Here is a 14,814-nt window from a genome sequence, read left to right on the forward strand (position 1 = left end):
CATGCCATCCCACACTATGCGCTCGTGTCCAGTGCTTTTCCCTCGTGAACCATATCCCATATGTCAGCATGCAACGATCTCGATCTGCTCCATCATGCTTCAATCTGAACAATAGAGGCTGAGGGGGTGAAGCACAAGCTGCACAACCCATGTCCAGGAGATTTGGTTCGTTGTTTGTTTCCACCTCGGAACCGGAGATTGTATACAGGAGGATCCAGCCACGATAAGCTCAAGCACCCGCAGTTGGGGATGCCAGATACCACACAGGCCAGCGTAGCTCCTGCTCAGGAGGCTCAGCGGGTGCGTGCATTCTGCTTGCCTATTTGGAGACCCTTACAGTTGTGACAGTATTCTGTCGAAGTTTTCGACTTTCTCGTAGGGAGTGTAGGGAGTAGGCCATCAATACTGCGATTCCATGATTGCTTATCGCCAGATGTCTTATCATCACGTGATATGAGACATCATCGGCCGCGGTTTCCCTGCTGGGCTTCTTCTCAACTGGCTCTCCTCGTCAACTGCCAACATGGCGGGAATCTATGCATTTCTCTCACCATTTTGAGTCAAAAACTGCTTTTCTGGATAGTTTATCTGCGCTTTTGACTTTCGATGACCGGTCTATGCTTTCTAGTAAAGCAACAGGTCAGATTTCAAGCGCTATCAACTAACTCGGAGCGCCACCACATTATGGCAAGATGAGAAGATCTCTACAAGGCTATAAACTGATCTACCAACCCCCTGGCAATGTCGTCATGGGACCCCAAAATTCGACCTCTACCGCCTGATGTAGTGGCGAAGCTCAAGTCCTCAACTGCCATTACACACTTGAACGGGGTTATTGTAGAGCTAGTCAAGAATGCATTGGATGCAAATGCTCGTACAGTCTATGTGACCGTCGACTTCGTTCGCGGAGGCTGTATAGTTGAAGATGATGGAGATGGGATTCCTCCAGCGGAGTTCGAACCAGACGGAGGATTGGGGAAAGCCCACCGTAAGTTTAATCGTCACATATCAACGTCCTTAACTCATAGAGATGCAGATACTTCAAAATACCATTCGAGTCATGCTATAGAAGGACGTAAAGGGCTGTTTCTCGCCTCACTTGCTGCCCTTTCTCTGCTGACTATCACATCACACCATGTGCGCCATTTGAGTACTAATACCGTAACGTTCCATCACTCGACACCGGTTGCTCGATTGATGCCAGCTCCAGCATATCAAGAGCTAAGGTTCAGTGCCCATGGCACGTCCGTCACAGTAAACGATCTGTTCGGCAATATGCCCGTGCGCGTAAAGAGTCGAGCATTGGCTCTTCAAAGACCAGATGAACTGGAACGACAGTGGGAGGAACTAAGGCACTTTCTGGTGTCATTCATGATCGCAAACGACAGGATGGCTAAGCTAGTGGTCCTCGACGCTCATAGGGATAAGAAGATCACCGTACATCCACAGAGACCTGCCAGACAATATGGCGGGGAACCCGATCTACAACGGCTTCGTTCTATCCTGGCACAGTCGGGGCTGGTTGAGGCTCAGAATACGGGCATCTGGGATACTGTATCGGCCAGCGTTTCTGACTTCACAATACATGCGGCAGTCTCCTTGACGCCTAGCCCTACGAAGAAGGTCCAGTTTGTCTCTTTAGGCTCGAACCCGGTGTTCGCGAGAAACAACGCAAATCTGATATTTGCGGAAGTCAATCGCGCATTTGCCTTGTCGGACTTTGGGTCTACAAAAAGCCGTTCCTCTGCAGTTGAAGCATCTGTCCGGGCTGCAGATGGCCAACTCATGCATAGCAAACCCGCGTCTAAAGCAGTCAATAAATGGCCAATGTTCTATATACGTATAGACAGCTGCAATGAGTGGAATATCGACGATGATACGCAAGAACTTCCAGAATCAGACAAATCTCTCCAGCGTATACTAGATGTGCTGTCGACAATGATCAACGAATTCCTCAGGCAGAGCAGCTTACGTCCACGTACTGGGAAAAGGAAAAGAGGTGCGCCCAATGTACCGCCAGCTACTACGCGCCCTAGCAGCGTAAAGACCGGAAGGTCTCTATCTTCAGAAGGCGTCGGCTCTGTCACCGAAGAAACCCTGGGTGGTCAACTCAAGCTCCCCTCTTTACGAAGACCACCCAATGTCAGCCATCATTTCGGCGATTGGACCAGAATCAAAAGTGCAAAGCCGGAAACGTTCAGCAAGAGTTTGCCTTTACGCGGTTCCGAATTCGGGTCAGCTGGCTCAGAGAAAAACCCAGCACATCAAGTCCGGGATCAGTTGAACCAGCAATCAGCGCTTCTTTCTGCTGGCAGGGAAGACACGGCCACCGAGCCCCAATCTCCTATACCAGATGTGTCAGAGGTGCACGAAGGACAGCTGAATCAGGTCCACGAAGAGTCATATACCGACACGATGATGTCGTGGGTCGATCCTTACACGGGTAGACGCCATTTGATCAACTCGCGAACTGGTCAGTCCATGCTCCTTGAGTCTTCAGGAGCATCGGGCATGGTGCTGCGACCCCGGTCCACTGGCTATTCACAAGGACCACATCGTACTTCAGACGAAGTGCAGCGACCGAGATCAGTCCCTTTGCAAAGGACTGACAACAAGTGGGTTGAAAAACTTTTGGACAGTTGGATTAATCCTGTTTTTGGCCGCCCAGAGAGGCCTATCAGTGTGATGGATGTCAGTGCTGGCCACGAGACAGCTCGCCCCGGGTCTAGTTCGCGGGACAATCATGGTGAGCTATGCGGGTTAGAAAGCATGGGAGTGTCAAAGTTCCGCGGCAAACTGCGTAAACAGGATCTAAAAGCTGCAGAAGTCATCGCTCAAGTGGATCAGAAATTCATCCTGATAAAAATGCAAATGCCCACTAATAGCCCTGGGGACCCTGCATCGAACCTGATCTTGATCGATCAGCACGCTGCGGATGAGCGATGCCGGGTCGAGGCACTCATGGCAGAGCTGTTCACATCTGGAGCGGATAGTCCAGGCTCCATCCAAACCATCACGTTGGAACCAATCATTTTTGAAATACCCACCACCGAAGCATCCTTGTTTAAACGATACAAGGACTTCTTCCTTTTTTGGGGAGTAACTTACACCATGGAACAAGGACCCAAAGACAAGAATGTCTTCATTTTCGTACACACCCTCCCAACCCTCATCGCCGAGCGCTGCCGCACCGAGCCCGACCTAGTCACCGACCTCATCCGCGGCGAGATCTGGAGACGCGAAGAAGAGAACGGACGAAGCCGACAGCCTCGCCATCCAACCGGCTTCGCCCATCCTCGTCCAGATATGGCTCAAACCAGCAGCAGCAACAGCAGCTGGGTAGACCGACTCGACGGCTGTCCTCGAGGGATCATCGACCTGCTGAACTCCCGCGCATGCCGCACGGCAATCATGTTCAATGATGTTCTGGACAAGGATGAATGCCAGAGTTTGGTTAGACGACTCGCAGATTGCGTTTTTCCTTTCCAGTGCGCGCATGGTCGGCCCTCGATGATACCTATTTTGGAAATGGGGCCTGCTACTGTATCACTGGATCAGACTTCGGAGGATAATGAATATGAAGGTCCTGGGTTTGTTGGCATGTTTAGGAAATGGCGGGATGGGCGATCTGGTTAGATAGTTGGGTTTATCTCTCCACTACTACTATTACTGTACTACTATTACTACAAATCAATTGTGGACTTACAACTATAAGATTTAATCTACTATGTATAAAAACATGATCAGATCATGATATCGATCGATTAGTCAATAGACTAGTATGTTGCAGAATGGTATATACAAATAGTACACAGGTAGATCCTATCCTAAGTATCCTTCCAAATATCCATCCAATCCATCCCAAGTTTCCATGCCATCCAATAAGTAAGTTCCTAGTCCAAACGAGCCAAGTCCAAGTACAAATCCAAGCAATGCTCCCAACCATCCATCCAAAGAGCAACCAACCAATCAATAAAACAATGATAGTAAAAAGAAATCAAACAGAAGGGGGTGAATCAAAAAAAGTGGATAAAAACACAGAGAATGGTATAAAGATAAAAAAAGCAGAGAGACGCACTCATGACCCATCATCAATACATGCATCTCCATAACAAGTTAAGGCAAGGCAAGGCAAGGCAAGGCCCAAAATTCGAATCAACGAGTATGTGTGTGTGTGTGTGCGAGCCGCGAGGCCCATTCCCGACCTGTAGTGTATAAGACCCCCATATATGCTTTGCCCCTCCCTTTTTTGGTAGTGTTATTTTTCCCAACCGCCCCTGTGCATGCAATGTACAACATTCCGTGTTGTTTTTTGGAAGCCCCGCCGATCCTTTCCTCTTTTTTTTTGTTGCCTCGAACAAGAAAAAGAAATATGGATGAAAAGATTCACGAGTACCGCCCAGAGAGATAATAGAAATTATAAGAGATGTGGATGGAGGAGGGTGAGAGCGAAAAGGTTATACACAGCGGAAGTGCGAGAGTAAAACGTGTGTATGAGAAGGAAGAGATGGGAATAAAAATGGGTAATTGGGTAAAAATCCGTGAAAACATGAATAGAAGTGACTGTCGTAAATTCATTAAAGTGGCGGCCGTGACGAATGAGTGGGATCCGACCTGTTCAACCGTTCGTCGCGACCGACTTGGACTTGGAGGGATGTGTCCAGGAAAGAAAGTCGAACTTGTCTTTGGCGTTCTCGAGAATCGAAGAGGAGCTGGATTCAGGCTGCATGCGCGCTTGGGGCACTTCCCGGGGCTCCAGGACCAGCGACCGGCGATAGAATGTCTGCAGACTCTTTTCGCCGCTCGATCGCACACGGACGAGCTCGTTCTGCATCCACGCCTGTAGCTCCGGCACTTCCGTCAGTCGATACGGAATCTGGAAGCGTTGCAGCTCGCTGATAATCTTGGCCGTCTTCATGTGCTTGTCGAAGTTGATGACTGCCATGTCACCCTCATCTGTGGGCAAGGTACGCAGTGCCTGGTTGCCGTGGTCCACGAAGGTGAGATCCGTGAGGTAGGTACCGACGAAAGGCAGGCAAGGAGGAACGCGGTTCTGCAGTCGTTGCCGGAGAACGTAGTAGTTCCGTGAGACATCGACAATGCCTCGCAGGTATTCAAGGGTGGTTTTGGTCTTCTGGGACACCACTTCCCAGGTCCGCTTCAAGCGGGAGATCATGGATGAATTCAAGGAGCAGATGATGGCCATCAATGAGTCATAGTTGCTGAGCTCCAGGCACTTGTTTGCAATCTTAACCCAGTGCTTGATGATCGCTGCACGCTTCTTGGGCTCTTCTAGCTGGAGAATCGAATCTGCCACGAGATGTGTCAAATCCGTGGACAGAGTGGCCATAGCCCTGACGTTAACAGCCAAGGAACCGGACTTCTTCATCCACTCTGTGGCCAGCAGCTCTTCGGGAAGAATAGCGCAGAAGATGCGCGACTCCTTGATAGTGAACTGGCGAGCGAGTTCCATCGGGTCGAAATCCAGGATGGTAATTGTGCCTTCGCCGTTCTTCCACTGCTTCAGAAGGTTGACTTCCTTCTTTCCCAGGATGGGTGGTGGCAGAGGTGTGTCTGGGTGCACATATTGTGCAGTTGCAGTGTTGGTCTTTCCCATCGAAGACACCAGACGCGGTACGACCGGTCCGTGAACCATTGAGACCTTTTCGGCAAGCTCGACAAGCCGCTTTCCAGCAGACGGGAGGTTGTGCATGAGGGTCGTGCTGGCGAAGTTCACAATGTATTCGAGGGCACAGTTATCGCAGTCATGACGCCAGTGGGATTCGAGCCAGCCTTTGAAGACGTTGTAAACACGAAGACGAACAGGCCCGGCAGTGTGAGGGGTGTCCCCGATGTAGTTGAATCTATCAACCAAAGTCTCCGCAAACTCAATTGGGGTAGCGAAAAGACGGAAAGTGAGATAGAAGGTCGAAACGAACATCGCGTCTGGCGTAGACTGGTGTGCAGTCAGCTTCTCGACGAGCGCGCGTAAACTTCCGCCCATGATCTGGCCATCCTTGAAGATCAGCTCGTGCGCGTAAGTCTTCTCCAGAATGTTGGCTTCTCCTTCTTCCGTTTCCTCGGCTAGGGTAGAATGACTGATGCTGCCCTTAAGAGAGGGAACCTGGTAATGGTTGCCAATGTCGGGCGAGGTCGCGCGAGTGGAAGTCTGGGAGACACCGCTCATCTCCGAGTCACGGAGACGGCTGTTGAATGTAAAGCTACTTCCATTGCTAGTGATGCCTCGGCCAAAGGACTCACTAACATCGGACTTAGCTTGGCTGTCCCTATGAGGGGGGATCTCAATGGGTTGAGTGTCGTGAGACGAAAAGGATAGCTTATCCAGGCTGGTGGAGAGGTGGCTGGTGGATGGAAAAGAGGACATGTCGGTGCCGGGAGTGCTAGCCCCATTACGCGACTGGAAGGACGAGGGAGTAGTATCATCCGTCAGACCTGGGGTTGGAGGAGAGTATCGGTTGTTGATGGAGTTGGGAATTTGTAGAGGAGGCGGGGGCAAGCGCAAAGAAGCTTCTTGAGATCGGTTCTGGTGACCAGCAAAGGTGCTTGTCTTCGGGGGTTGCGGGGTTTTGTTGGCGTCGGTCATTGCGCCGGTCGCAGCAGGCAAATCCTGGGGCATTGCCTCCAGCTCGAAATCACCGCATTGCTCCAGCATCAGTCGAGCTTTGGCCAGGCAGCTCCCCGCTGCTCGCACGCAATCAGTGGCGGCATCCACCAAGCGCTTTCCTTCATCAGGCAAAAACACAAGCTCATCATCTGGAGAATGGGCCGGTCGGAAGGCGTCCCGGGCCGCATAGACCAATTCGGAGAGGCGTTCATACATAGTGTCTCTAGCTTGCTCCAGGAGCCCACTGCCCTGCGGGTCATGCTCGCAAGTGGCCTCGACGACGGTGAGCAGCGCGCGGCACGAGCGCACCGCCTGCTCCGTGGTCACGACCAATTCCGTCGAGGAGCGGGATTGCAGATGAAGCCCAATAAAGGAGCCCAGCACACCGAGAAATGCATCGTAGGCATCGTTCAGTCGTTCGGACGCGAGGTTGGGGTTGCGGGCAATCGCGGCCGGTCCCGAAGTCGAGACCCGGTGGGAGACGGAAATCCGCTTGGTGGTCACAGACACCGGACGGGTCTGTTGAGAGTCGTCCAGGCGAGTGGATGCTCGGCTCATATCCAATCGGCTACGGTTCATGAGTCTAGACTCGTTGCGCTCGGTGTCGGCCTCGGAGCCAGCAGCTTCCGAAATGGGGCGAGTCTCAGAAACCGTAGTGAGTGGGCCTTGCTGGTAGCTTGATTGCTGCTCTAGCTCGGCGATCGTTCTGCTCAGGCCAACTTCCTCGGTCCACACGTCGAGGAAACGAACACCTCGCGTTACAATGCGGAAGGCCTTGAGGAGCATTTCGTCGACCATGTAGTCCATTTCATCCTGCGTCGCATTGCCGCTGGCAACCTCCTGAAACCTCTTGGTGGTCCGGACCAGAGATGAGAGCTCAGCCAGCAACGCCTTGCGATTCCTGCGCAGACCGTCGTGACTGGTGACCAGGATACAATCCCGTGTGAGACATTCAGATTTTTGCTGTGACCCTGTCAGTTATCCTCCGATAAGCACCAGCTAGGAGTCGAATACCTACCAATAGGTAGCGCACGCCAGCAATCAAACCTCGTACAAGGTCCTGGTTGCCAGCGTCGTTCAGAGGGAATCCACAGCCTCCTCTGATAATATCCCAAAAGTCGGTCAACGCCTTCAGGAGCGGCCGCATAGGCTGTTGGTCATACGCTTCGCAGTAGTTGGTGGGTAGCCAGCCCCGAGCTCCAGTATCTAATAGTGTACCGTCGGCCCAACCATTGGTGTGAACAGAATGCACTAGGACGATGTCGCCTTGGTCCAAGGGGAGGGTGACAGTCGACGGCGAGACATTTCCGGAGGGGTGATAAGGGTAGAATGCACGGAGGTAGTTGTGGAAGACGGCCCTCGGCGTCTCTGATTGCTCCATACTGTCGTCTTTGTTTTCGTAAGGTGTTAACGGAGGGCTCATTTCAAGATTGTGCTGGTAATGATAGTGATGTTGTTGGTCGTCGTAGTTGTAGTTAAGGTTTCCCTTTTCGATCTTCAGTGGCGCAATGTGTCGCTTCATTGATTCCATGTCTCTATTCCTGAGACGGGATCGATGTGGATGTGATAGCCTTCCGCTTGGTAGGTCCAGTCGGACGTCGTGGTCACTGACCAAGGCTTATGCGAGAGAAGACGCAATGATCATTCTCGCACTGTCCTATGAATTGGTGGTAAAGGTGAAGAGAAGCAAGTGAGTTGCACAACCGGAGTGTGTCAGTGATGTAGTGTGGACAAAGAAGATGATCGAGCTAGTCGAAATGTGATGATGCGTGTGGCTGTAATGCAATCAATGTCTGTGATAGAAGGTCAATCATGCGGCGCTGCTGAAGGCTGGTGCGAGCCTTGAACATTGACGGTGTGCTTTCTACCCTCAGGCCGGCAAGGGCGTCTGAAGGATGTTTGGGAGGGGATGGTTCTGCATGTCTCCCGGGGAATGTCCGATTCTAGGGAGGGGAATGGAAGGAATGCTGGGGAAGGGCAACCGGTTGCTAACGTACCTTGAACGCGAACCTAGAAAAACGCGGAAGAAAACGAAGGAGGTGCGTGGGTTCAAATTGCAGCGATGCGATCGATATATAGTAGTTGCTCGTCGAGAGTAATTCGGCAGCGTCTCTACTGCAGACACGTTCTTCAATACGCGGGATCAAAACGAGGAGTGAAGTCGAGCACGAGCAAACCGGGGAATTGAAGAAGGTTTGAGGCAACAAAAAGCCGGGTAGACAAGCCGCAAAACAAAAACAGAGTGTGGCGAACAATAACAAGCAGTCACTCGACGCCCGGGATGAGGAAAACCTGCCTCGTTGGAAAGGGAGGGCGAGTGAAAAGCGGACTGGATAGTGCTGTAAAGCAAGCAAGGACCACGAGTCGACCCCGGACTAGATCTTCGAAAATCCACGTAGGAAAATTAACCCGGACAACGAGTGTGACCTTTTCCTTCCCAGGAGTTCGATCGACGGGGAGTGCAGCGACTATGACGACAGGCGGAAACGAGGTGAGCTCCTGCTGTAGCTGTGCGTCGGGAGGGATAATCTTGTTCGCAGACAGACACGCAAGGGCCGCGACAGTTTTCAAGACACGGCGGATTAAGCAGAGACCGGGGAAGGGCGGGAATGAGCGCAATGCAGGCCGTGTCGGTTTATGAGAAGAAGTGATGTTGTGTAATGCTATGCTAAGCTATTCAAGTCAATTGCCACCAGCAGCAATGAGTGGACGATCGGATAGTAGCTCCACCAGGGTTTAGATGGAGAAAGGGGAAGATAATCGGTAGTGATGATGTATATAGTATAGTGAGTGTGTGAGGTGAGAGTGGAGGAGGAGGAGGAGGGGGTGGGTGAAGGCCAGTGAAGAGGGAAAAGAGCGGGAAGGAGAAGAGAGGTTCAGGGAGAGAGAGTGTGTGAGTGGATGTCAGTCCGTGTATGTATGTAGTCGGATGTCCGTGTGTAGGTAGCGATGTGACGAGATCGAGTCAAACGAACGATATTGAGGGGAACGGTCCAAGGACAAGGAACCAGGGAAGTACCTGGTACTAGCCCACTACTAACAACCTGACGGAGAACGGGGACGAGCAGGAGCAGTTCTCCAGACTAGTTGGTGCGGTGACTGGCCTAGAAGAGTGGATAGCAAGCACTGGTGGTTATCCACAGAACCGGTGGATATGACTCGATTCGGATGTGGAGCAGACGATCGGTACCCCTTGTGCACCTTGAGGTCTGTTTGGATAGACAACAATGAGGGAATGGCAAAAAAATAAAATAGAAAAAACCAAACTGAACCACGGCTGAATGAATGGATTGATGGGGACAGATTGATTGATTAAAGTCATGCGCGCGCATGTATGAGTTGAGGAGAAGGAGAAGAGAACGCGCAATGATAAGGGTCGTGTCCAGCCTGTCAAAATAATATACTGAACTAGCGGTGCTTGCCTTCGGTATACAATCGTCCCATCAAAAATCTCATAAAAAGCAATTAATAAAAAAAAAATCCCATTTACAGTGCACTCGCTCCCCTGTTCTTTTTTATTTTTTCCTATTTCTTATTTTTATTTTAATTATTCCTTATCCCAGTCGGAATCGAGTCTTGGTCTGGTCTGATCTTTATTTTTTATTTTTTCTTTTTTTTTTTTTTCGTTCTTTCTATTCTTTCTATTTTTCATTTCCTATTCTATTTTTCCCCTACGACCTATTCATGTGCAGTAGTATTTTCTTATTTTCATCTTTTTATTTTCTCGGTCTTCTATTTTTTATGTTTTCCCAGTTATTTTGATTTTCCCCTTTTTCTCCCCAAACTGCCTTTTTCCGAGGAACCCAAAACCAACCAGTGGCCGCCCAACGCACGCAGCTAACCTTTTAGTCCTGCCTAAACGGTTATGATCTGCCATCACACAACCGGTGCCAGTTCCAGGGTGCTACTACGGCACGACCTATCTATCTGTCCAATCCATCATGCAATGTGATTTTTATTTTTATCTAATTTGCCTCTTTTCTCCCGTCCGATAAATAATATAAAATAAATGATAACAATAAAAAAAATCCACCCCATGATATGATCGCGATCGCGATACTCCTCCATCCAATCTCCAGTGGTTTGTTTCTCCGGAATTGAACTAAGCCTGAAATAAATAAATAGTATACCACTATACTTCTTAGTTAGAATACGTACGTACTTTTCCAAACCTAAGTAAGTAGTGTAGTAAGTAGGTAAGTTTACTTGTGTACTTAACACAAGCCCATCATCCACCTAAAGCCTACTAGCCAGCTACACTACCAATAACTGGTGGACTACTAGTGCGGAAGCCCGTCCTGTCAAGTCAAGTCAATCAGTCAATCAAACCAAACTCAGGCAGGTAGGTGTAAGTAGGTCTCCGTCAGCATATTAAAAACGGCCACAGCGGACCTTCCCTTTTCCTTTTTTTTTTCTTTTCTTCTCCCCCTACTAGTACTATGGCTTGGCTCTCGGCAGTGTAGTACGTACGTACTTTTTGAGGGGTAAAAGGATTAAACAAAAAGGAAGGGGAAGACAAATAAGAAAAAAGAGTCTGCTTACACCATCCGTACTAATTGTGTTTAGTGCGTGCAAGTGAGCACTTTGACAGGCGGGCAAGCAACAACCCCCCCTCCTTTTTTCCTTCCTTCCTTCCTTCCTTCCTCCGAGTCCTTCTCCAAATTAATAACGCGCGAGCTATGGTATTCTTCTAATTTTGATTCGACTCAAATACTAAAATCAAAAAATAGAAATAAATCCTTTCTATCCACTGATCTTTCGTTGAATAAATTAAATTTAATATATACGGATTGTTTTTAATTTATGCAAGCACATCATCCTTTTTGTCTCTCTCTACGAATCTTCTTTTTCTCTTTGGAGTTGCCGCTAAACCTCGTTAGGGCAGGCCCACCGAGATGGAGGATTGGTAAGTGGGGATAAAGATGGACTTTGTGTCTGGACAAACAGGGGTTTGAGTTTGAAGGGCCCAGTATTGCTGGCAGTAGTTTGGCCTGTCTAACTAACTCCGTAGTCTAGCTACTACTTACTTAGTAGTAGTACTGCTGGAAGAAGAAAGATCATGATCAAAATGATGCTGAGATATATAGTTAGTAAGTGATAAGTAATAAGAATTGACTCTCTTTATTTATTTCACTTTCTGTCTGGGCCATTTATGTATGTATGTCTATATGTATGTATGTATTTCTTTCGGGTCGCTACCCTACCTTAGTAACCGAACAAACATACTTTAAGTGGTGGCAAAAAAAAGCCACGGCATCCCCTCACGTTTGTATACGTAGCTCTTAATCAAAGTCACGTCTCTCCCTCTCTCTCATCAAAATTGAAGCAAAACAAGCACCTCGTCACGGTGGTTACCGAATCCCTCATATTCTTGGATCCGGGGTTACCATCAATTGAAGCAGAGATGGAAGAACGGAAACGATTAGTAAGAGAAATAGTACGAAAGTATGGGGGAAAAAGCACACTGAGTTGAGTGGAAAGTCAAAAGTCGGAAAAGTCGAAATTTTGGGACGTCGCAGACTGGACGGGGGAGGAAAGGAGGAGACTCGACAAGAGATCGACAAGGCAGTAACCATCCCACTGGGACCTCTCGAGAACTTTCTCGAGGCCATCATGCACTGGCTTTACTTTTTCCTATTCCCACAGCCCATCCTGTAATTGATTGGTCGGGTACTTTTTGGATGTTTCAATTGCCTCGACAGCTTCCGCAGCGGCCCGTTCTGGCTGCTTGCTGTACAGTATCCTCTTTGGGATTACCCTGCGTATTCGGCCTAGGCATCGAGATAGTAGTATTCGGCGTTCAGCTTTTCGCCTCTTGCTGCTAGTCATCCGGTCCACAGAGGCGAACTTCAAGCAAGCAATCAAGCGAGCAAAATCCCAGAAAGAATAGGGCAAAAAAGGAAACCTAACCCAGTGGCGATCTAAAAATTCAGGATTATCCGAATTGAGCCCTTCTTACTTGGGTTACTTGTTACCTGGTGGAAAGAACTAGTGCGGAGCACCATTGGCCGAGAAAGTAACGGCCTCGAAATAGAAACCGATGGACGACAATCCGCGTCAATCAGGGCCCGGCAAAAGAAGGGAGAGAGGAGCAGCCAAGATGAGGGGCCAATAGGATGAGAAAGTGACCTATCGACTGTCACGGGGAAACGGGCAAGCCAAAGCAATGAAAAAAGGATGAAGACTAAGGATGCATCATTCCCTCCTCCCGACCCACAGGCTAATCCACTGCCGAGCCAACGAGCTCTCCCAAGCTGCTGGCCCGGCTTTCTTGTCGTTTCTGACGGCCGGGGAGAAGCTCCAGGCTCAATTCTTAGCTGTTGCGGATACCAGTACTATGCAAGTAGGGTTTCGGGGTGATCACACAAGAGAGACATGGCCAAGTCGAGCATTTTCGAGCATTTCCTACTAGGTTATGAACTTACTAACTCGGTCGGTTACGCGGTTCCATGGAACCAAATCGATATCGGATAACAACCAGCCAATTGCCGATAGTAACATCGAGATCACAACAATTGGAGCAACAAGTAGAGCTCCTCAATTCTAGTCGCACAATCTTTGCGAAGGGATTCACATGTCTCACCTGATGACCTACCATGTGTACTCTATTCTGTACCTGCAGTCCAACCCTGTCTGCAGTGCAGCAAGTGAAGTGTGCAACTGTGACGGCGATCCAGATACGTAGTAGTTCTGTAGGGCGGTGACTGATCTCCTATCCTAGTTGTTAATGAAACAAATTACACACCTACGTCAGTGGTAGACATTCAAGTCACATTGAAGCTAGCATCTCCAGATTGCCTGTGCACAGATTTGAGGGAAGTTATTTGTGGCACCGGATTATCTACGACGCAAGGGCAATCGCGCACAGCCTTAGTTACTACCACTTACCCCCGCCTGTGCCCGTATCCACCACCGATCGATATATAAAACCACGCTTACAAATGCATCATTACATAGGCTCATGAAACTCATAACTAATAATGATCTCCATTGCTTTCAAGACACGAGAGAACTAGATGCATCATGCATTGTCTACATTCGGCTTATAATTCCGCAGGAGTAGACAGATGGCTTACTTAGCCACCTGATTATTGATTCTCCATAGGAACCGGACCATTGCCACTCCGACGCCCACACATACATACACACATACACATGGTATGGAGTCTCCGAACTATAGCTACTACTATGAATCATGATGAACCGAGGAGTCAACCACCTCCCTTTCTCACATCTACAAAATAAGTCACTTCCAGTCACCTCCCCCCAAATCATACCCGTAGATCTTCCCTTGGCATTGTCACTACACATTCTTTGTCGTGTTGAATATTTCCTTTTGATGGCGTACGTCTCTCGAACTCTATATCCTTCATTCTCCTTCTCCTTCTCCCCCGCGCGCTCAGATACAACACTAGCCAGTTAGTACTATTACCCAAGCGAACGGACATCCCGCCTAAGAAAACGGGCTGATAACTATCCATCCGACTATCTATCAGGCAAAGAAGCAATTCAATTCAGATAAGCAAGCATGCAGATAGACAGATATCTGTACGATGTATCGCGAATCCCCCACACGGCCATCATTCATTAGTGCATACATACATATACATACGTACCCAAATATGAGCCGATGAGGGGCGCAGCGCGATATTTCCTTCTGCCGCAGGAGTCCGTCAGCTTGGTTCTCGGGTCTGATCGCCACGATTTGATCGGGGTGCGCATACATGAGGAGGGGAAGGACTTACTAGTTTGGATCTCGCATGCATGGTTAGTTGGGAGGTGATAGGTATGAAGTCAGTACGTAGTACTGTAGTAGGAGTAGTAGTAGTAGTAGTAGTAGTAGTAGTAGTAGTAGTAGTAGTAGTAGTAGTAGTAGTATGTCTAAAGTAGGTCTAGGTCTAGGTCTAGTTTGTATGTAGGCTAGGTGGTGGTGGTTAGTGTTACAGTGCGTAATGCCAGATCGAGTAACTCTTCCTGTCGGAATGGAGTCCGCGTCTTCCGTTAGGTTTTTTTGTTTTTGAGTGACGCTTACACGGCGTATAGTAGTTCCCGTGTCGATTAGGTTCGAAGTCAGACGAGGAACAAAGACATCCTGAGACGGGATGAATGAAGTACGACGCCGGTTTTGGTGCTACTGCTACTGCTACTACGACTTGGTTATTATTACTACTACCCTGGCCCCCCATTTC

General features: G+C 49.1%; 2 protein-coding genes across 2 annotated transcripts; one reads left to right on the top strand and one right to left on the bottom strand.

The window, feature by feature from the left end:
• Nucleotides 1-510: 510 nt before the first annotated feature.
• Nucleotides 511-3,636, top strand: BO79DRAFT_279070 (putative DNA mismatch repair protein (Mlh3); the record flags this gene model as incomplete). The annotated part of the gene is made up of 1 exon (XM_025687943.1): nucleotides 511-3,636. Exon 1 carries the CDS (start codon nucleotides 742-744, stop codon nucleotides 3,634-3,636), a length of 2,895 nt encoding a protein of 964 aa, XP_025534011.1. The 5' UTR covers nucleotides 511-741.
• A 915-nt stretch (nucleotides 3,637-4,551) lies between these two features.
• On the bottom strand, nucleotides 4,552-8,293 carry BO79DRAFT_73416 (guanine nucleotide exchange factor). The gene is made up of 2 exons (XM_025689673.1): nucleotides 7,644-8,293; nucleotides 4,552-7,588 (listed from the first exon to the last, which is right to left on the bottom strand). Exons 1-2 carry the CDS (start codon nucleotides 8,154-8,156, stop codon nucleotides 4,619-4,621), a joined length of 3,483 nt encoding a protein of 1,160 aa, XP_025534012.1. The 5' UTR covers nucleotides 8,157-8,293; the 3' UTR covers nucleotides 4,552-4,618.
• Nucleotides 8,294-14,814: the final 6,521 nt, after the last annotated feature.

Source organism: Aspergillus costaricaensis (assembly GCF_003184835.1).
Source record: "Aspergillus costaricaensis CBS 115574 unplaced genomic scaffold BO79scaffold_62, whole genome shotgun sequence".
In the NCBI taxonomy this organism is placed as follows: Eukaryota; Fungi; Ascomycota; class Eurotiomycetes; order Eurotiales; family Aspergillaceae; genus Aspergillus; species Aspergillus costaricensis.